Consider the following 21,290-nt stretch of genomic DNA (forward strand, 5'->3'; position numbering starts at 1 on the left):
TCAACACCGCTCCCCGAGAGGGCCTTCCCCAGAAACAACAGCCTCAAGCTGGGGGAAAAGATGCACCCAGGCGCCTGCGAGGGGGTTGCCTGTCACCCTGCGACGGGGCCGTGGCAACGGATAGATTGCAGTTCCTTCATCAGTTCAGTAGCTGGCGTTTACAGGGGAACGAGGGAGGGACGGGTAAGAAACCCCCTTGTAAGTCACATTCTTGCTCTCTATCGAAATAACCCGTTTTCGCTCTATTTCGAAGTTTGAGGCTGGGCATCTCAACCTTCATCCTCCATTCAGGTTCCCGTCTTGCCTCAAAATCCTGACCGGGGCCAAGGAGAAGGGCACTAGAAAGAGGCCGGCGCCCCCCTGCAAGGGGCAAAGCCTGTGACTCCTACACCTCACGGTGACAAACGTCTCCCTGGGCACACGCTGGCCATCGTTGGACAAACGACAAGAGCAGAGGCAGGCATGCGGGAGCAATGCAGCCGCAGGCCGGATTCGGCTTCCTCGGACTTCTGGGCCTGGGGAGGGTAGAGGCCAGAGAGCCTCCGAAGCTCCTCCAGGTTCAGGCCCTACTTGCGAGGGTGCGAGTGGGATGGACTGAAGGTGAAGCCCTAAAGCGGGGACCCTCTTCCTTCCGCAGCTCCGACTTCATGATTCTGCCGCTCTTCTAGTTGCGGGTCACACTAACGTGTCTGAAGCGGGTTTGCCGGAGGAGCGTACGGGTCTCCCCTTCGGGGCCACTCGGTCCACTGGGATCCCATTTCCCGCCCTTTGCCCCGCTCCATGATCCCACCCGGGCACTGCAGCTGAGCTCTGCAGGCGGCAGAGAAGCGCCGGGACGAAAGTGCGGGCGAAGGACCGGTCCCCGTCCGCCTCGCGGGGCCGTGCGCTCGGGCCCGGCTCCAGCACAAAACTTTTCCGGCTCTGAGTTTAAGACGCGTGCGCGCAAGGTCCGCGGTTGTGGGCGGGCATTGGGGTGGGCGGAGGCGGGGCGAGAGGAGCGCGCGGCTGTGGGGGCGGGGCGAGGCGGAGAGCGCGCGATCCTGGGGCGTTGGGGCGCGCGCGCGCGAGCCCGGGGTCTACGTGGGCTTACTGGCGGCGCGGGGGACGGCGCGGGGGTGCGCGCTCCCGGGCCTGCGGTGCGGCCGGCAGGTCCCCGGCGGACCGGGATGGCACCTCCTCCGCCTTCGCCCCAGCTACTTCTCCTTGCAGCCCTTGCGGGGCTTCTGGGTCCCAGTGAGGTAAGGCGACCGGTCCCTGAGCAGGCTTCGGCCTGGGATCTCAAAGCGCCGTGCCCAAAGTTCCTCCTGGAAGGAGTGGCGCGTGCAGAGGGGATAGGAGTCGTCCCCTGGCGGACTGGGCCTGGGAGGAAGAGGGCAGGGCCCACGCCGAGGCCAGTGCCCCAACTCTTGTGTGCCTTCGACTCACAGGTGGTGGCCGAGCCGGAGGAGGAAGCGGGAGCCCGCTGTCCCGAGGGCCTGTGGCCTCTACCCCCACAGGTAGGAGCCTGGCGCGGGGCGGGTGTGTGTGTGTGTGTGTGTGTGTGTGTGTGTGTGTGTGTGTGTGAGTGTGTGAGTGTGGGTGTGAGTGTGAGGGCTCTGGCTGTGTGTGTGTGTGTGTGTGTGTGTGTGTGTGTGTGTGAAGGAGCGGCTCTGGCCTCGCCGCGCCCTCACAGTCACCCTCTGAGGACCTCTGCCGGCTCCTCAGCCCCTCAGTCGCCGGCGTCTGCATCCCAGCCGCGGCGTGGGGCCTGCTGCCCCCTCCCCACCCCCACACGGAGTTCCCCAGCTGCTCTAAGCCCTCTTTTTCCCCATGCATAGGTGTCACCAAGAGTGGTTTTCGTGCGGATGAGCCGATGGCAGGTGGGTACAAGCCCGGAGCCATCCTTGGTGTCTGCACCAGAAACGGCGGGCTCTTTGCAGGTTTTCTCTGCCTTTTCAGCTCCCCAGCTCCATTCTTGAGGCTTCCCTCAGGAAGAGAGTGAGCCACGGGTCTCTGTCCTGTGCATTGCTGTGTCAGGAATTGTGTGGAGTAGCTGTCTGCCCGTGGGCAGGAGGCTGCAAGGGCAACCCACAAAACCACCCATGCCCCAACTCTGCTGTGTGGCTGTGGGAAGCCTCCGGACCCCAGTTTCCTTAAGAGGGGCATCAGTAATGTCCCTGCTCTCCAGGACTAAACGAATTGTGTGTGATACCACTTGGAGGAAATAGGAATCTATGTGAGGTAAAGAATGTGCCCGAGATTACAGGACACCAAACCATGTATGTGTTCACCTTGCACGCCCGCCTCTGTTTTCATGCCAATGCCAATGGTCAGATGGCTTCCCTGTCCCTTTGGTTTTCCTTTAAAATATCCATCTCTTTTTGAAATTTATAATAGCTCCAGGCCCAAAAACCTCATGCCACCTACCTGATTCCTTCCCTCAAACACTCTTTCATTAAATCATTCCCCAGTTTAAAAGCCTTCAATGGTTCTTTATTTCTCACCCTATCATGGTCATACCCATCTGACGCCTCTCCCAGACCCCCACCCCCACCCCCACCCCCAGGTTTTCAGGCCCTGCTTAGTTAAATAAGCTTCACCTGACATTCCCAAATCTTGGGTTGCTCTTGGGTTGTGTTGGTCTCCTCATCACACATGTGAGTGCCGGGCTCATTCCCACTGCTGTACCTCTGCTACTGCTTATTCTCCATACCTGGCCTAATCTGACCTGAAGCTGAAGTGGGCAGCTCCCTGCCCTCCTGCAATCCTTCCCATCTACTTCCAAAGCCCAGTGCAAGAGTCAGCTCTTTCTTGAGAACTTGCCTCATCACCCCAGCCCTTATTCACCACCTTCTCCAAATTCATGTAATGCTTACAGCTTTTCTCTTATAACGGTAAATCACTTTGAGTTTTATTAGTTTGTTCTTTCATTTGCATTAGTTCTGTTGCCCTGAGTTTCCTGCACATTCCCTGCAAGCAGAGCCCAGGAGTTGTCTTTTGGCATCTCCTATAGCGTCTGGCACAGTGCTGAGCATCAGGTCAGCTCCAGCAAAGAATAATTAATAATTGATGAAGTGTTCCCATCGTGGGACCATGCACCTGCTGCCTGACTGCCCTGTATTTGGATGTTTTGGGGAGATATGTGGATAGAATCAATACATAGAAGACCTGGTCTCCACTTAGAGGATGCTTACAGTCTAGACTGGGGTCCTGTGGAACCACTGTTGCACAGGTGCAGAGAAATAGAGCTGAAGAGTGGGGTCTAACAGCCTTACCTAGGCTTGTGAGCTTTGAGGGGTAGCACCTGATGGAGAGGCGGGGGTGGGGTGGGGTGGGGTGGGATGGGATGGAGAGGAACAGAGGCAGGAGGGAATGCCTGCCCCTACCCAGGGATCTCTGTCCTTCCCTGAGCCCTGAAGGTGGGCATCTGGCCACCCTGGGAATCCCTTTAAGCTGGCCCCCAGGATGGGAAACCTTAGGATTGTCAGCGAGTGCCCTGGGCCTGGCGCGATGCCTCCGTATTTTTTCTCTAGGCTGAGGATGTCAGCTTCCTCTACCACCCCTGTGCACACCCATGGCTGAAGCTCCAGCTTGCCCTTCTGGCCCACCTTTGTGTGGCCCGGCCCTCACTGGCCCCTGACTCTAGCCTCACTCAGGAGCGGGTAAGTGGTTGAGGAAAGGTGGTCATCTGCACTGGCAGAGGCTGTAGCCCCATCTGCAAGGGAAGGAAGATTCAGGGGCTTCCTCTTGCTTGCTCCCCACCTTCATCTTAGTTGTCCTTTCCTAGCCCCTGGTGTTGGCAGCATGGGGGGTGGTGCTGGAAATGGCGTGGATAGAGCCAGCCTGGGCTGCCCACCTGCTGAAGAGGCGGCGGCGGCGGAGGAGGAGGCAGAGGAAGAAGGCCTGGTTCTGCCCTGATGGTCTTTCTGGGTTGTCTCCCTTGGTCCCAAGGCCAGGGCGAAGGAGGCTGTGCTGGAGAGGGTGTGTGCAGGTAAGGGGTGCTGGGCATGGTTGGTGGTGGGGTCACTGGGTTATCTGGGCAGGAAAAGGGTGACTGCTATCTCTCTTCCCAAAGGCCCCAGCTTTAGCCTTTACTCTGTGGAGCTGGAGGCCCTCCAGTGCAGAGGAGGCAACTAGAGGGCCCAGGCGCCTCTCTCCTGGCGGTGCCAAGAGGCGTGGGCTGCGTGCTGCCTTCGGTCTCCAGCCCACCCCCTCAGCCCTGAGGTTCCCCTCTGCTTCTCCACCGAGCTTGGAGGCCAAGTGGCCCGTATTGGCAGCTCAGGGTGAGGGAGGTAAGGCGCCCTCTGTGCCCACTCTCTCCTTGCTGCCCGAGGGTCTGGGCGGCAATGCCAGCTCTGGGCTAGAGACCCAGGAGCCCAAAGGGCAGAGCAGCCCAGGCGGCTGCACCTGTCCAGGTGGGGCTTCCCCAGCCCCTCAGGCAGCAGTGCCTCCACCCGTAGTCCGGGGTCCCACCCCTCGCACGGAGGAGGCCGCTTGGGCTGCCATGGCCCTGACCTTCCTGCTAGTGCTGCTCACTCTGGCCACGCTCTGCACTCGGCTGCACCGGAACTTTCGACGCGGGGAGAGCATCTACTGGGAGCCCACAGCGGACAGCCAGGACACGGTGGCCGGTGAGGAGCTACCCTCCTTACCAACCGGCGGGGGCCCGGCACCTCCCAGGCACTCCTGCCATTCCCTGATCGCCCCACCCCGCCCACAGCTGTGCTGAAGCGGAGGCTGCTCTTGCCCCCGCGCCGTCTCAAGCGCTCCCGCCGGAGACCCCTTCTCCCGCCCTCGCCGGACAGCGGCCCAGACGGGGACAGCTCCGACTGACCTGCCCCAGCCCTGCCACTGCAGTGGTGGTGGTGAAGGGGACCTTTGCCCAGGAGGCCGTGACCTCTGCCACGTGGACCCTGCGCGGGACCGCCTCCTGGCGGCCGGCCGAAGCGCATCCCGCCTAAGCATCGCAAAGGGGCTTGTCCCTCCGCCTCCAGTGTGGCTTGCTACCTTGCTACCGAGGGTTGAGGGAAGGGGCCCACAGCCTCCCTTGCCTGTATTTCTAATTAAATTATTTTGGTAGAGTCTGGGGCTGAGCTGGTGCATCTGCCACGCAGACACTCCCACCTAGGACCCTGTTCCGGGCCACTGAAGTGGGCTTTTACCAAAAAATCATTAGGCCCCCACCAGCCTGCCTCCACCTGCCCACTTGGCCTTGGCCAGTTTTAGTAGTGGGATAGAACCCAACCTGCTACCATGATGGGGAGGGGGAGGCAGCGTTAGCAACTGAAACCTTATTTCCCAGCTCCTTTTCTAGAACACAAGGGCTTTCGAGTTTCAGGTCTGGAACAGTTGTGGTCTTCATTTGCTTCATGCTCTTGCCAGGTTTTTTTCTCCCTTTTGTGTCTGCCACCTCCCCAATACCCCCTGCTCCCCCCGATTCTGTAAGCATCAGCAAGAGCACATGGTCACTTATTTATTTTTGATACAAATGTACATGACACATGTCTTGACAGCCCACCCACCACCACACAGGTAGAGCCTGGCCCCAGGGGGACAGGGAGAGCTGGTAGGCACTGCCATCTGCCTCTCCAGCTCCCAGGCTGCAGCTCAGATTCCAGATACCCAGATACCACAGGGCAGGTGCTGGCCTCTCAGAGGTTATGGGAAGGGGGCTCTCAGCTGAGTCAGGGACCCCGGGGAGCCAGCCCCAGGCTCAGACGCTTAGTTCTCTGCCCCAGCCAGCACATCCTCCTCCACAAGGGAGGGGGTGGAGAAATGTAGGGAAGTGGTTTTTGTTATAAGTTCATAGAGAAAGGGGTAGGAGTGGGGGGACAGATGAGGGGAGGTGATGGGTTGGACCCCAGCTGGTTACCAGCAGTCCCTGGCCCCAGGATGGGGAAGGGGGGATGATCCCTAACACTGGTCCTGCTGTTCTGGTCCCCTCACCCTTCATAGAACTCCAGATGGGCCAGGCCTCCGGAACGGCACTGCCGCCCCGCACACTCACACACAAGCACGCAGGGACACTCAGTTACCACAATGTTAAAATTAAGGAGTGGAAGAGAGAGAAAAAAAACATTTTCCAGTGTTTGTTTGCTGCTAGGGACCCTGGGAACACAGGCTGGGGCCAGTGTTCTCGGCAGGGGCCATTTGGCATTCAAGGACAGCAGCAGGGGGGCTGGTGGCTACAGGATGGGGGGACATCCACAGAGATTATGTACAAAGGAAGAGATGCCCCCGTTCAGCCCCCAGTAGGGCTGAACTGGCTCATGGGGGTGGGGTGCCTGTAGGGGGAACCATCCTACTTGGAGTGTCCCTACCTGACCCTCTGCTGAGGGTGCCCCAGAGGGCCAGGGGCTGGGAGTGATACCTTACAGGCCCCTGCACGCTAGAAGGGGGGTGGGAGGGGAATGCTATGTACAGGAGGAGGTGTGTGGAATGTGGGGGACAGAAGCTCCTGCTACCCCACCTCCCTATCCTTGGGGGGCTCGAGGAGGGTGGGCACCGGGGCACCTGGCTGCCAGGGGAGGGTGGCAGCACTGAGGGCACTTGTGCCAGCAGCTCTGTGAGGGTGGGGATTAGTGTCTGGAGTGGCCCAGCTCCCATGGCCAGTGAGGTCCCAGGGTGCAGGTGAGGGTGCAGGGAGAGTTGTCACTGCTTCTTTTCTCGGGTGGTGATGGTAACCAGCTGCTTGGCGGCCTTGGCGATGTCATAGGCGCACTGGATCACCTGCTGAGTCAGCAGCTGGAAGTCCACAGGGGCACCGGGCTCTGGGGGCACGGTCTTCCGGCATTCACTCTGCAGCCGGTAGGCGCTGGCATTGAGCAGCCGCAGTGAGCTGCGCACAGGCTCCAGGGCTGGCCTCTGGAGGGGAGGCGGGAGTTGGGCCTTAAACTTCAAACTATGAGCCTCGAACATGGCCCAGTGTGTCCTCATGTCCACCTAGGTAGCAGTCACATTCCCTGTACCTGCCCCACCCCAAGACCCTTCCCAATCCTGCTCGTCTTTCTGGCCCCAGTACCTTTGGGAAGAGAGAGGCCATCTCAGTCACAGCCAAATGGATCTTCTCTGAGCAGGGCACAAAGCTTTGGGAGGAGAGAGGGTAAAAATTAGGAGAGTTTGCAGGGACAGTGGAACACTGGCCCCTCTTACCCTCTCCAACGCCCAGGGGCTGCTAGGAGCCTTGCATCCCACCCACATACCTGTCATGCTTGAATTCTTGGGCAGCCCGCAACAATTCCTGAATGTTCTTGGTGACCTGTTCTGTCTTCAGGATGACATCCTCTGTGCTGGGAAGCCCGGGGTCGAGATCTCCGTCCAGGCTCTCCAACTCTGGGTGGAAGTCTTCTTCCTTGCCCAGCTCAAGAAACCTCTTCCCTTCCAGTCTGAGGTCAGGGTTAGAAAGAGATATTCCAGTGGTGAGGCTGCTTGCCTGCACCCTCCCAGACACTCCAGCACCCACTCAGCCTTCTTCCCTGGGGTGCCTCACCCAAGCAGCGGGTCCCCACTTTGCGTGTTCTCATAGTCACTGTCAGCACCGCTGCCGTGGCGGGAAAGCTTGCTCTGGAGGATCAGGGAAGGGGTAGTAGGTGACATACATGTTCATAGACCCACATGGCCTGGCCTGTCCGTTTCCATGCATGCATCTCATTCAGCCTGTCCCTCGGGCACTAGGGATGGGAACTGGGAATGCGAATGTTACCGTGTGACGGCTTCCTTCCTGGGAACAGGACAGCAGTGGGGAGGAGGGAGTGAAGGGCACAGCTGAGGCTGACACCCCCTTCCGGATCTGAAACCCAGGGGGACTAGAGTCAGTTCTTCCTCCCTGCCACCTGTCTTCCAGTTTCCCAGCATAAGGAGGAGGGGGGCGACACGTGTATCTAGTCATCCCTGTGCCCAGCAGCCGGCACAAAACCTGGCACCCACTGGGGCTAAGAACCAATCTGCAGAAATGGATCCACTTCCCCCAAGCCCTGCTTACCCGGTAAAGGCCAGCAGGGACGTGTACTGAATAGATGGCATCATCCTCCAGCTCCTGGGGGATGGCACAATAGGCATCACAGAGGACCCTACGGCAGCTCCAACCCTGTTTCCCCCAATCCTTGACACCCAGAGGCAACTCACAGTGCTGTGGAAAGGCTGTAGCCGGGTGGTAAGCTCGTCCCCAGGTGGGCCCCCAAAGGGCTTCAGGGCAGAGCCTGGTTCATACATGGAGAAGGCCTGGCGGTCCCTGCGGTGGGCACTCCCACCAGGCCCCATCGATGTATGTTCTGCTCTGTCGCTGGGCAGTGGGGGTGTGGGCACTGGCCCCGGCGGCTGCCGAATCTGCAAGTTCTCTGCCTGCAGCTTGTGGATCTGAGAGCGCACGGTGGTGTCAGAACCTCCAGAGGCTCCAGGAGTACCCCCACATCTGGGGGCAGGGGATCCTCCAGGACCAGGATGCTAGAAGCCCCACTCCCACCAAGCCTGCTGCCCTTACCTCCCTCTGTAGCCTCCGGAGCTCATCACTCAAGCTGCTGTTGACCTTCATGAGCTGCTGTACCTTGGCCTCGGAGGTAGCCAGAGCCTTCTTGAGCTCCAGATATTCCTGCAGTGTTACAGCCCCATCGGATAGGTCTGAGGAGTCCATGCTCTGCAGAGCGAGACAGAAGTGAGTCAGTCATCAGGGGCAGGGGGTGAATGCCCACAGAAGGCTCTTCTCTAGGCCATAACCAGCCCCTTGTCCCCGAAGCCCCCAGCTATAAGGGGATAGAGCTGGCCCTTGATGGAGGCCCAGGGAGGGGCATTGCTCAGACCCGGGCACGGTTGTTCCTAGTGGCACCAGCGCTGCGCAGGGGCTCCTGGTCCGTGTCCTCGTCCGAGGCTACACTGTCGTAGTCATGTTGGTCGTCGAGGTCACTCTGGCTCCGCGCAGAGAGCTCAAGGTTGTCTGAGGGCACAGTCCTGTCACTCAGGATTCAGCCACACAACCCTTCTATCATGCCACCCCAAAAGGGAGACATGAGAGAGAATATTCTAGAAAGATGCCCATTGCCTGTAGCCCTATCCACACCCTTCCCACCTGTGGGGCTGCTCAGGCTCTTGCCCTGCTGTCTCCGCTTGGCCTCGCTGAGAATGTCTATGATCAAGGTGGCAAACTCTCGGGCATTAAAGCGGGCCAACTTCTGTCGCCCCTACAAGGCAGAAAGAACCCGGCTGGCATGACAGGCCCCCTTATAGCTGACAGATGGGGGTGGGAACAAAGCTGCAAGGGAGTCCCGTTATCTGGCTCATGGCCAGAGCACAGGGTTGAAGATGACACAGGTTCTGGGTGCCGAGTGGAGCTCTCAAGAAGAGGCTGGAACCACCGCCTCCTCCATGAGGCTGCTCACCAAGTGCTCAAAGAAACAGCTTCTTCCCCATATCCAAATCCTAGTGCCAGCAGAGCCCCGAGAGGCCTAGGGCAGGGGAGAAGAGTAGGCCCAGACAACAGCCGCTGAGGAAGGGCAGGGCCCACAGAGCTGGTGACCCCAGGAGAGGAGGAGACTGCCCCAGGCCCCCCCATCCAGCCCCCTCACCTGATTCCGTGTGGCTGAGTACTCGGGGTTCACAGGCAGGAAGGGCACAGCACTGCGCTCTGTCACCAGGGTGCTGTGGTTTTGGGTAGCCAGCCACACTATGGGGGAGGAGCAGAGAGCAAATCATCCAGAGCATCTACGGTGTCCAAGCCCACAGGGTGGAGGTGGGAACATGCTGAGCACAGCCTTCCTCACTCCTCCCCACGCCCACCAAGTGCTGATATTCAAAACAGGGATGGTCTTCAGACAACAAAAGCAAGGCTGGGTCAGGTCAAGGCTGGGCGAGGCTGGCCAGGCTGATGACGAACAGAGCAAGGCGACCCCTTCTTGCCAGGCCCAGCCCAGAGTTTGCGCTGGAATTTGGCTGTGGCCAGGAAGGAGTGAGGTAGGGGGAGGGCGTGGAGTGGGACTGGGGAGTCAGCCAAAGTGGGAGGCAGCCAGAGCAGAGATGAGCCCCAGTCCAGGGGTGGGGGCGGAGGAACAGGCTGGCTGCCTCCAACTAAGCACACTCCGCCTGGCTGGGGAGGCTGTCCAGACTGCTGCTCACAGCCAGCAGGGACCGATATGCAGACCTGCTGAGCAGACCAACCCCAGGCACCCCCTCTTGGTCCCAGTGAAAGGACCTGAGAGCCACACCAGGTCCTAGCCCTTCCGCAGCAGGCGGGCAGGCACCCTCATCTCATCCACCCATGACCTTAGATGCCCTCTTGGCTCACCAGCATCATTTTCTCTTCTATCCACCTCGTCATACACATCCATGGCAAGTTCCTCAAAAAGCCGGTTGCTGAGCTAGAGGCAAAGAGGGGGACCCAGGCTTTGTCAGATCAATTGCTCCCTAGTGGTGACAAGGCCAGCCCAACCAAGATGTCATAAGACATGGGAAATGGCTTGTGTCCCCTGTGCTGCCTAGCCCCTTCTCAGAACTGGAAACTGAGGCAGGGGTCTCTCTGTCAAGCTCCAAGGTGGGAGACGACAGAGAGAGACCAGGTCAGAACAGTTAGTGCCCTCATACATCAGAGGGGGAGCTAGGGCCCTGAAGCCTGCAGAGGGCAGAGCCAGAGTCAAAGACAAAAGGCTGGGAGGGGATAGGAAGGGAGCCAGGAAGGCAGGAGGGAGGGGGACCAATGGCAGGGGTGTAGGTCAGAAATGGGGACAGCTCTAAGCATCAGGGGCCTGTCCAAGCAGACTCACCGCCTGCAGCTTCTTCTTGGCAGCTTTGGCCAACTCAGACAGGTCTAGGCTGTGGACGAAGGAGGCAGACGGGAATGGGCAGACATTAGAGGTGGCCAGGCCCCTGCCTGTGACTCCAGAACATGCAGGGATCCCAGGAAGACAACATCCCAGATGCTGCACACCAAACACCCCCCCCCCCCCAGCCCTCCCAACCTCCAGAGCCTGCTCCCGCAGCAGGCACCATATACCTCTGAGACATGCACTTTTGCCGAGATCTAAGTCCAGAGGGAGGCAGCAGAGGAAAGAACAGGACAGAGGCACCAATTACCCAGGAGCAGGGCAGTGCAAGCCTTCCTGGGGCAAACTCATGCCCACCTCTCTGCACACGTGAGCCCCAGAGTGCACACACCAGAACTCGTCTCTCCCCAAAACCTGCTCCTCCACAGGCTTGCTCTCTCCCTCTGTGCCCCACTCCCTGGGCACCTGTGTCCCCGGCCCCGGTGGAGCTTCCCCCAGCTTCTGCCCTCAGTCTCTCTTCCCTAGGCCTTTGCCAGAGTTTTTTTTTTTTTTAAGATTTTATTTATTTATTCATGAGAGACACAAAGAGGGAGAGAGAGAGAGAGAGAGAGAAGCAGAGACACAGGCAGAGGGAGAAGCAGGCTCCATGCAGGGAGCCAGACGTGAGACTAGATCCCTGGTCTCCAGGATCACGCCCTGACTGAAGGTGGTGCTAAACCGCTGAGCGCCAACCCCCCCCTCACCCCCTCCCCAGGGCTGCCTGTTTGCTAGAGTTTCTTCATCCATCTTCCCACTTCTGATCCTTCCCCTACAATCCCCTTTCCCACCCACCAGCTGGGGTGATGTTTCTGACACACTGGGCCATGCTATTCCTGGCCTTAGAAACAACTCAATAACAAAATATGTGTATGGGGCATACTTTAACCGTACTTCAACAAAAAGCTCACTTAAACAATATGCTATGTGCTTGGCATGCATTATCTTAATCCTCTCAACAGCCCAGAAAAGGCAGGAACTCTTGCCCTCATTGCCACGAGGCAACTAAGAGAGGTCAAGCAGCCTGCCTGAAGTCAAACAGCCAATAAATGGCAGAGCTGACTCCACATATCAGTGCTTGGAACCCTCTCTACTCTTGTGGGGGCTCACAGGACTGGCCATTCTCTCGCCTGTTTCTATCCCAGTCCTGCTCCTGGGATTTCTCACACTATACTCCAGCCCCACAGACTGCCTGCAGTTCCCTGCACAGCACTTCCCACTTATATCATATCATCTATGCCCTTATTTCTCTTGCGGTACTCCCCACAGGGAACTACAGCTGTCTTGAGTAGGCGGCCTCCCTCTCCATACTGCAAGCTCCTTTGGGGCAGAGATCATGTCTGAGTTACGTGACGTGAACAGTAGGGCCGAGAACAGTAGCTGGCACCGGGACGGAGCTCGGTTACCATTTCACTGAGTACATGCCGATATGTGTTTGAAACACACACACCAGGCAGAGTAAGACCAGAGAAGCAGGAGGGACGCTCGGCGTCTCAGAACAGAGTAGGCCTGGGTTCAAGGATCCAAGCTGCCTAGGCCTGACCATCCCTGTCTGCCCACACTGGCCTTCGGAGAGGAAGAGAGAGCCTCCTCTCTCTCTCAGATCCCCAGGCCAGCTGGCAAAGCCTGGCGAGGCTTGGCCATCAGAAGTGGCCACTAGGTGGCGCTAGCATCCATCTCGTAAGCTGAGTGAGTGGTCCCCACAGCCTAGGCGCCTGAGATCGTCAGATCAGAGGCAGAAACACCTCAGTAGTACTGTGCCCTGCACTCCAGCCCCTGCACAATTTCTGAGCACCCCACAGAGGCCTGGTCAGCAGTCCCAAAGTTAGTCAAATCCCTGGAGCCCACCATCTGTTCACCAAAGAACAGAGGTTTGTCTAAAGATTGTACAGCGGGGTGAGTGCCACTGGAAACAAGTCCGCAATCCACCACTCCTAGGGAAGGTGTTCTTGTACTCGAGCCTGTGTGGGATAGCCATGGGGCTCAGGCTGTGTTGGCCATATGTTGAGCTGACATCTCTCACCTGCCTGGGGGCCCAGCATCAGGGAGTGAGGACTGGGCAGAAATGCCAGCCCCCAGAGAGTGGAGAACCCTACAGCCTGGGGAGATGGAAGGGTGGAAGCTCTGGGCTCAGGCACCCACATGGCATCCAACAGCCTCTGGGAAGGGGCATCAGGTGGGCACTCACCTGTCAGCCATCTGTGGGATGATGTAATGCCCATTCTTGTGATCTGAACAAAAATAAAAATGCCAAGTCACTGGTGCAAGCTGGCCTGGGCAACTGGGAGCCCATCTCACTGCCATGAGCAGGGCTTGGCACCCAGAAGTGTCAGGGGACAGGGAGGAGGGCAGGCCACCCCCAAGAGCCATGGGAGCTGACTGAAGTTGTGCCCACCCCCACTCCTATCCCAGTGTGCTGTAGCCAAGAGCCTGCATCAATTTCACAGGAGCCAGTTGCCTAGCAACACCGTTCCCCAGCCAGCTTTGTCACCATGGCACCTGCTGCTGGGGTGTGTCTGGGTCCCACCTGCCTGGCCCTCCCAGGCCTGCCCGGAGCTCTGCTCACCCGGCTTGCGTCCACAGAGATAGAAGGCCAACCGGTCAGTGAGCTCATACTGGCACTCGACTAGCCTTTCCGCCAGCTCATGGTGCCCCGCCTGCCTGTGGGGAGGGGGCATGCCTCAGCCCTGCAGCAGCAGCCTAGCACCCCCACCCGCCAAAGCCTCACCCACCATCTGACCCTCACCTGGCATAATCAATGGGTGTGCGGCCATTCACATCAGGGGAGCCTGGGTCAGCCCCATACACCACGAGCAGCTCAGCCTGCAGTGTCTGCCCCGCCTTGGCAGCCACGTGCAGAGGTGTGGTGCCCTTCTCTGGATGGAAGAAGTTGGCTTGGGCACCCAGGGACAGCAAGCGCAGACACGTCTCCAAGTTGCCTGTCCGAACACTTGAGTGCAGTTGCTGCAAGGAGCAGAGTGTGCCACTGATGTGTGTATGAGGCCCTGCCCCTCCTCAAGCTGCACCACGTCAGGCAGCTGCTGGGACTCCTACCAGCTCCAGGGGCCCAGCTGAAGTTGGGTTGTCAGGGAGGACAGAGGACTTCCCCCAAGGAGTTAATGCCAAACAACAGCTGCCATCAGTCACTGGCTACCTGGGCTGCGAACTCTGGTTGAGACAGATGTTGTCTATGAGGGAGATGCTGTTCGTTCTTTCCCATTTTACAGAGAAGACTGAGGCTCTGAGTGGCTAAGAAATGGCCCCAAGTCTTCACAGCATTTGAGTGGCAGATGGAGGATTTTAGCCCTGTTGTGTCCACTTGGGAGCTGAGGGGCCTTGACCACATGCTACCTGACCACACAATCTTGTCCCCCTGCTGTACCCCCTATTCTTGCCTGACCTGAACACCTTTGAGGCCTAGGGCTCAGTGGTGATGCAGGAGAGGCCCTAAAGGGTGTCACAGGTGACAAAAGAGGAGGCCCACCCATCCCCCATGGGGCCCCTCCAACCTTGCTGAGATCTTTGGCAGTCACCCCATCATCGTCCCGGCAAGGAAGCTTGTGCACAAACGCCAGCATCTGGTACTTGGCCCTGATGAATTCTGACTTGATGGGGCTGGGCAGGGCGCATAGGATGCGACGGTGAGCAGAGCGGGAGAGGCCAGTCACCGGTCCACCTCTTGGACCCGCATCTCAGACCATGCACCCCCTGCCACCACCCCTCTGCCCCAACTCACTGGACTTTGTCTTGGGGGTTGGCTTTGCGCCGGCCACTCTGCACTTGTGCGGGGTCCAGCAGGGAATGCTCCCAGATGGAGTTGGCCCCGTTGCTGGCGAGTGTGTGCACCATCTGCAGGGAAGAGGTGCCAAGTCAGGGTGCCCACTGTGCACCGGCTACTGGGGGAAACCCCTCCAAGTGCTGGCCACAGCCAGCGGAGCTAGAAACAGTACCAATGGGCCTCCCGTGTACCTGCCACCGGTGCACCTTCAACCAGGCGGGCCACCCGAGCATGTGGGTCCCACTTGGCACTTCAGGTGGCACAGCAAGTGTGCCAAGGCTCAGAGAAGTTAAGTGACTTGCTCAGTGCTACATGGCCAAGCTAGTACATGGCAGAGCTGGGGTGAGTGCCCAGATCTGTAAGACCCCAGTCTTAGAACCCTCCTGTCTACATGGCTAGCATAATGGGTGGAAAGGGTCAGAGTCAGGTTCTGCCCCAGGTGAGTGCTGCCCTTTGGAAGCTGCCAAAATCCCGAGCAGTGTGAGTGTAGGGGGAAACGTGTCCATGCTCAGCACATTCTGCAGAATGAAGACCCGCCCGGCCTAGCCCCGTACCTGCAGCAGTGTGGGAGGCCAGGCGCTGTGGCGAAGGTGCTTGACGATGGAAATGTGGCGGCCCAGGCTCCGGTGCACACTGCAGCACTCGTCACACACCAGCACTCCCCTGCTGATGGAGGCCCAGCCGGGGTCTGCCAGTGGGGGAACCAGGGTCAGCCAAGGCCAGATCACCGGCAATGTCTCCTGGGCACCTGCTCTGGGCTCACACCATGCTCACACGTTCCCTTACTCAGCTTCCCAAAGCCCCAGGAGCTGGGACCCTCAGGGCACACAGGTTACTGATGAGGAAGCTGAGCCATGGCGTAGGAGGGATTTCCCCAAAGGCTCACGGCAGGTGACTGGCAGCTGTGCCCCTGCCTACACATCTCTGCCTGTCTAGGGGTGAGTGGGGGGAGTGGTCCCCAGGGTCTACTCAGCGGACATGTCTTCTTGTCCTGCAGCCTTTCCCAGGGAACAAGACAATTGGCCTAGCCCTTCTCCCGGAGGCAGGAATCCCCTAAGGGATGCAACATTGCTGTTGCGTGTCAGACAACCCTAGGTACCCCTCCTGTGTCTGGGTCAGTGCCACATGCCTCCTGCACCCAGGCTTCTGCTGGACCCACTGGCCCACCAGCCTGACCCACTGTATGCTTCCATGGGTTCCTGCCTCTGTCCTCATCTTGGCAGGCAAGAGGCCTTCTCATGCTGAGCTTCCTGGCCTCATCACTGATGGGCTGAGCCGGAACCCCTCTTAACTGGGATGGAGAGGGCAAAGGAACTAAAACTGGATACCCACTCTGTACTAGCTGGGCCTGTATGCACGATGTCTCTCACAACTGTTAGGCAAGGCAGGAAGCGCTACCCTTGCTATACCAATGAGAAACAGTGGCTCAGAGAGATTAGAGTGCTGGCTCAAGGTCACAAAGCTAGTGAGTGGGGTTGCTGGGATGTGGACCCAGCACAAGATGCCAGAAACCGTGCCCTGTTCACACCCACTGCTCTCCTTCTGCTCCTGCCCCTAAGGAAGAAGCCCCAAGTGGGCAAGGGCCCTGGAGGGCACTCTCCACTCCTTGGAGAGAAGCAAACTTTGGAAACAAGAAGAGGGGGCCAGGATAGGGTCCTTCTCAGGGGCAGGGGAGATGTCACCCATCCCCGGCCCCTTGGGAGAGGGGGAGGAGACAGCTGCATACAGCTCAGGCTGTGGAAAGGTCACAGGGGAGAAAGCAGCCATTGTGTGCCTCCAAGAGTGGGGGCAGGGAACCTCTCTCCCAGGACACTGTGCTCTGCCCAGGCCCCCTGCCCCAGTCTCAGGAAGTCCAGAAGTGGGCCCCCCAGCGGAGGGACAGGCTTGAGATAATGAGAGTCTCTCCAACCAGAAGGTGATTCCCAGACCCTTCCCCTGAAGGACTTCCATAGAAGTTCCAGGAGAACTATAAGGAGATTGAGTCAGGGTGAAGCCTGAGTTCTGCCTACAGCAAGTATTCCCTCTATGGAGACAGGAAGAAACAAGAAGTGAAAGAGGGAGTTCAGCTCTTTAGGTCTCGGCTTCTTTGGGCAGCCCCTCAAAAAACAGGACAACCAGCTGCCTGTCATACACCTTCCTGGGAGTTGACTTCAGAGGCCCATGAGGAAGGGACCCACCACCTGTGCCAAGAGGGGGAGCCTAGGACACTCCTTAGTATTGGCTTTCCCCAAACAGTGAGGCACCCCAGTGAGCCACATGAAAGCTCCCTCCCCCCACTCCCAAGCACCACTGGGTGAGGGGTCTGCCCACCAGCCACCTCTGGCAACTCAAGCAGGAAGCTGGAAATGACGCAGCCTAAATTCCTCTTGTTGAAATGGTGGGGTTTCCTGTAAGCGGGGAGCCGCCCAGGCCAGGATCATAAATGGGCCACCCTGAGGCCTCCACCCCAGGCCCACTGCCCGACCAGAGAAGCCAGTCCTGAGAGGACTGCACAGATATCCCAAGCCAGACATGGTAAGAGATCAGGAGTTGGGGAATAAGGTCCAAGGCTTTGCTCGGTACTCTCCCAGCCTGGGGGAGGGGTCCTACCTCTCTTCCACAGTGGCCTGAAATAGGAAGGTTGAGCAGGGGACACTGTCCTGGCCTGGGGCACACCGGTGCCAGCTCAGTTCTTGATTACACAGATGAAAAGCCCACCCTAACTCTACTGCCTACTTCTTATATGCCCAAGGGGCCTTGGGCCTACCCAAGCCGGAGCCCTTAAGCCCCACTTAGGCCACTTCCTCAGGCCTGAAGGGCTTCTGTAATTCAAATGACTATTGCAGTTTAAGGTTAAGGGACCTTGCTCCCAAAAGGCTCCCTAGATCATACTTGGGGTAGAAAGGACAGGGACATAAGGTGTTGTTTTGTTTTTAATAGGCTCCATGCCCAAAGCCCCAAGGTGGGGCTTGAACTCACAACACCAAGAGTCACATGCTCTACTGATTGAGCTAGCCAGGTGCCTCCAGGGAACATAAGGTTCAGGAGATGTGGTGACCTCAGTACCCTGCTGAGATCCAGATGGGGGTCTGGTATGTGTGGGCAAGTGGTAGGAGGGATCCTGGGATAATGTTAACTCATCATCAAGGCCTCTACTAAGGTGAATTCGTGTTACTGCCCAAAGCCATTCCTGGTCTCTAGGGGCAGTAGGTTTGCTATAAAGGCCAGGGTCTCCTGAGCAGATCCTCACTAGGAAAGAGAGAATTCTCTGCCACTCTCTCTTTCTGTGGGTCTCTCATGAATGAATAAATAAATCTCTTAAAAAAAAAAAAAAAAAGGAAAAGAAAAGAGGGAGAAGCCCACCATCTTGAAAGCAGGCAAGAGTAATCCATGGAAATAAAGGTCAGAATGGCCAGAATGGCAGTTACCTTTGGGGGGTGTTGACTGGGAGGGGGCAGAGGAAAGGCCCAGAGAGCAATAGAAATGCTTTACCTTCAGATGGGAGTGGCTACTATGCAGGAGGTAAACAGGTAAAAAAAAAAAGCATCCATCCGGCTCAACAATAAGGTGCAGGAACTTTGCTATGTGTAAGTTAAACCTCAATAAAAGAGAAAGAAAGCCCCCCCCCCCCCGCCCCGCATTCACTCCTCCCCGAACCCACCATCTACATTATGAAGAGACAAATGAGCCTGCAGGTTTCCAAATGTCCCCTAGCCAGTAGCCATCCTTGCTCACCCAAGTGCCTGGCACCCTGAGGTTCCACTCCCATGACCTGGGCTGCCCAGGTGGAAAAGCTGAGATGGAGAACCATGGGATGAGGAGCAGGCCCCTGAGCTGGATCAGGACTGTGAGCAGAGCATGTGGAGGGGAAGGAAGGGGGGGAGACACATTCTCCAGGGTTCCTTGACTCCTGCCCTCTCTTGGACACCCACAGCAGACAGGTACACATACGGTGCCTGATGACATTGCGCAGATGCCATAGCTGCCATGCTATGTCCAGCCGTCTTACAAAATACACTTGTCACTTGTATGCCCATGCCTGGAAGCAGAGGGAGGACGAGGACCTTTGCAGTCAGCCTGTATCTCACCTTTCACCTCTATGGTCTCCTCAAATTTACCAACCACAAAAAGGCCACAGCCCCACTCCTAGGGCTGGAACCCCATTCACAGTGAGAGAAGCCTTTGACTGGGTAGGAGGCATGTCCCTATGGGGTCCCAACTGTTGATCACCCTCAAGCCTTGTTGTACCTGGGCTGCTATAGTTCCCACACTGAGAATGCCACTCCTTGCGTCCCACAGAGATTGGGTGCTATGGTGGGGAATGGGGGAGCCCCAAGTAGCCAGCTGGGGTCCTGATAAGCATCTAAACACTCAGGGAGGCTCAACATGTGCTAGACACCATGCCAGGTGCTGGGGTAGGGTGATGTGTAAGACTTTGTCAGCACCCTGCCTACCTCACCATCCTTACCCCCTGCCTATTCCTGACATGTATTCTGGGTCAGGGGAAAAGGAGGTACCTGGGGCACAAGCAATCCAAGACATCAGATACACATCACTCCTCCCTGAACCCATTAGGCTTCCATAGGTTTCAGACAGTCAAATGCAGTGGAGAAAGGAGAACTACCTTGCTGATTCTGTCCTATGTCCCTTTGGCTGAGAATGAGAACCACAGACATGAAGATGGGATGGTCTTCAAAAACCATTTCTACTCCCAATTTCTTTGCTTCACAATTGAGAAAACTGAGGAAGAGCCCTGCCATGGGTCACAGAGTAAGCTGACAGAGGCACCCTCCCCCCAGTCCTTCTGGACCTTCCACCCTCACCCCCATGCTATGCCCACCCTGCAGAGGTTTACACAACAGCCTGGGACACCCACAGAAGGCAAGCTCTCCTCTTGGCCCTTCCATCCTCAGACCTGCATGCAGCTAGAAGATCACCGTTTCCAGCTCATTAGGATAAGGATATGTAAGCCCAGATAGCTTCTTGAAGGCCCTCTAGATCATGACATGCCCTGAGAGAAGTCCCAGGGTCGCAACCACCCACGGAGTACCATGCCTCTGCCAGGTATCCACAGTCACCAAACACTTGAGCTTGGAGCCATCGGAACCACTGGAGTATCTGTGGTTCTCAACCTGTTGGGGTCTTAGGCCTGTCCTAAGGGTGGCTCAAAGTTATGGGTGCGTGGAACAGTACCTCACACTCTCATGTTTAATTATGCCCACAGTCCCCCTGGAATTCACAGACACCCTGAGCCTGCCCAGAGGTCTCCTAGGGAGTTAGTTTCTTTATTTTAAGGAGAGGATGGACAAAAGCCACGGCTTCCTTCCCCAGGCCAACTGCTGAGCCCCATCACTGGCATGGTCCTCCCACATCAGAAGGTAGCAGCCACTCAGGTCACCACTCCTCACTTCCTCAGCTGGTCAGGGGGGTTTCACATCAGCCTGGACCTGACTGTGCCGGGAAGAAGGGAAACCCCAGGGTAAATACAGCCAGGAGGTTGGCCAGGAAGCCAGCGATATCCTGGGTACTGCTCCTTATCCACTTCTGGCCAGACTGGGCTACACAGGGCTAGGAGGGGTCTGTGCCCAAGCTGGGACAATGCTAAGCCCACCTGACAGGGTTAAGCAGACCTTACTGGGGCATAAGAATAGCTGAGTCTAGTGGCTCCCAGGCACCAGGCAGCCTGGGGATGCCTGAGAGAAAGATGCCCAGGCTGTACTGGCCCTCAACACCAGGCCCTGCAAGTAGCCCCGGCCTTGGGAACCAGGGGCAGGCAGTCCTAGGAGTAGCTACCGCCTCTCCACCCCCCGCCCCCATCTGCTCCCAAAGAAACACTACCCCAGCCTCCCCTGGCCCATCTGCCCAGCTTTCTGCCCCTTGACCTCCGCCACCTCAGCGGGCGCCCAGACCATGCGAGCAGCAGGTGCAAGACGCGGGGGTGGCACCGAGATGACACAAAACCCCACTCGCCCCCACCTCCTAAACCTTGCGGGCCTCCGCCACAGCCCTCCTGCCACCCCAGGCTGGCGCTTCCGTCGGGATGTAGAGATGGGGGTGGGGGGCAGCCAGCCGCCTGCCTCCCTCAGACTCAGGGGTGGCGCCGGGAATGTCCTTCCCCGCTCGACCGCGGACGCGAGGGCACCGGGGCCCCCCAGCCGGCCATCCCGCCGAGGACGCGGCTCCGCAGCGGCCCGGGCGGGGGCCGAGGCCGCAGCCCGCAGCCCGCAGCCCCCAGCCCCGCGCCCCGCCCTCCGGCCCCGCACGGCGCTCTCGCCAGGCCCGGCGCCCGCCCGGCGGCCTCGCAGCGCGGTCCCGCCCCCGGCCCGGCCTTGCTTACCCGGGGCGCTGCAGTCCGCACACACCTCCGCCCGCGGCCCCTTCCGGGACATCCTCAGCGGCGACGCGGCCGCAGCCCTCTGGGCCAGCGTGGGGGGCGCGGGCGGCGGGCCCGGGCGGCGGCTGCCTCTGCTGCCCGGCCCGGCTCCGGCAAGGCCCCGGCTAGGCTCCGCGCGCCCGGCCAACCGTCCGCCCCCGGGGCTGGCCCGGAACCTGCCGTGCCCGCCTGCCCGCTCGCCCTCCGGCGCCCTCCGCCCCGCGCCGCCCCGCGCCGCCCTGCCGCCGCTCGCTCTCTCCGCCCCCTGCGCGGCTCCCGGCCGCTCCTGCAGGAAGCGGCGCAGGCCCTGCCCACCGGGGGAGGGGCAGCCCGCAACCCGCCCCGCCGCCCGGCCCTGCGGGCCGCGCCTCCCGGAGAAAGGAAGCCGGGAGCGCGG

At 58.8% G+C, this 21,290-nt stretch overlaps 2 protein-coding genes across 7 annotated transcripts; one reads left to right on the forward strand and one right to left on the reverse strand.

Annotated features, from left to right (window-relative positions):
* The first annotated feature begins 674 nt into the window (after positions 1-674).
* TP53I13 (tumor protein p53 inducible protein 13) lies at positions 675-5,060 on the forward strand. 6 transcript variants are annotated; one of them, XM_055336861.1, is made up of 8 exons: positions 1,036-1,238; positions 1,428-1,496; positions 1,818-1,859; positions 3,513-3,641; positions 3,767-3,970; positions 4,055-4,271; positions 4,440-4,610; positions 4,700-5,060. In XM_055336861.1, the coding sequence occupies exons 1-8, from the start codon at positions 1,167-1,169 to the stop codon at positions 4,810-4,812; spliced, it is 1,017 nt and encodes a 338-aa protein (XP_055192836.1). In that variant the 5' UTR covers positions 1,036-1,166; the 3' UTR covers positions 4,813-5,060. The 6 variants fall into 6 exon arrangements, with proteins under 6 accessions (XP_055192868.1, XP_055192836.1, XP_055192845.1 ...); XM_055336870.1 differs by having other exon boundaries at positions 4,506-4,610; XM_055336877.1 differs by lacking the exon at positions 1,036-1,238 and adding exons at positions 1,939-2,220; positions 2,920-3,017 and having other exon boundaries at positions 4,055-4,610.
* A 379-nt stretch (positions 5,061-5,439) lies between these two features.
* On the reverse strand, positions 5,440-21,142 carry GIT1 (GIT ArfGAP 1). The gene is made up of 20 exons (XM_055331110.1): positions 20,858-21,142; positions 15,096-15,229; positions 14,500-14,612; positions 14,273-14,378; positions 13,510-13,727; positions 13,330-13,424; positions 12,952-12,994; positions 10,728-10,776; positions 10,253-10,325; positions 9,537-9,634; positions 9,041-9,152; positions 8,775-8,908; positions 8,459-8,611; positions 8,104-8,334; positions 7,961-8,014; positions 7,682-7,768; positions 7,469-7,542; positions 7,182-7,364; positions 7,001-7,064; positions 5,440-6,843 (listed from the first exon to the last, which is right to left on the reverse strand). Exons 1-20 carry the CDS (start codon positions 20,907-20,909, stop codon positions 6,631-6,633), a joined length of 2,286 nt encoding a protein of 761 aa, XP_055187085.1. The 5' UTR covers positions 20,910-21,142; the 3' UTR covers positions 5,440-6,630.
* Between the last annotated feature and the right edge of the window lie 148 nt (positions 21,143-21,290).

This window comes from Nyctereutes procyonoides, unplaced genomic scaffold, assembly GCF_905146905.1.
Source record: "Nyctereutes procyonoides isolate TBG_1078 unplaced genomic scaffold, NYPRO_anot_genome, whole genome shotgun sequence".
NCBI classification, from domain to species: domain Eukaryota; kingdom Metazoa; phylum Chordata; class Mammalia; order Carnivora; family Canidae; genus Nyctereutes; species Nyctereutes procyonoides.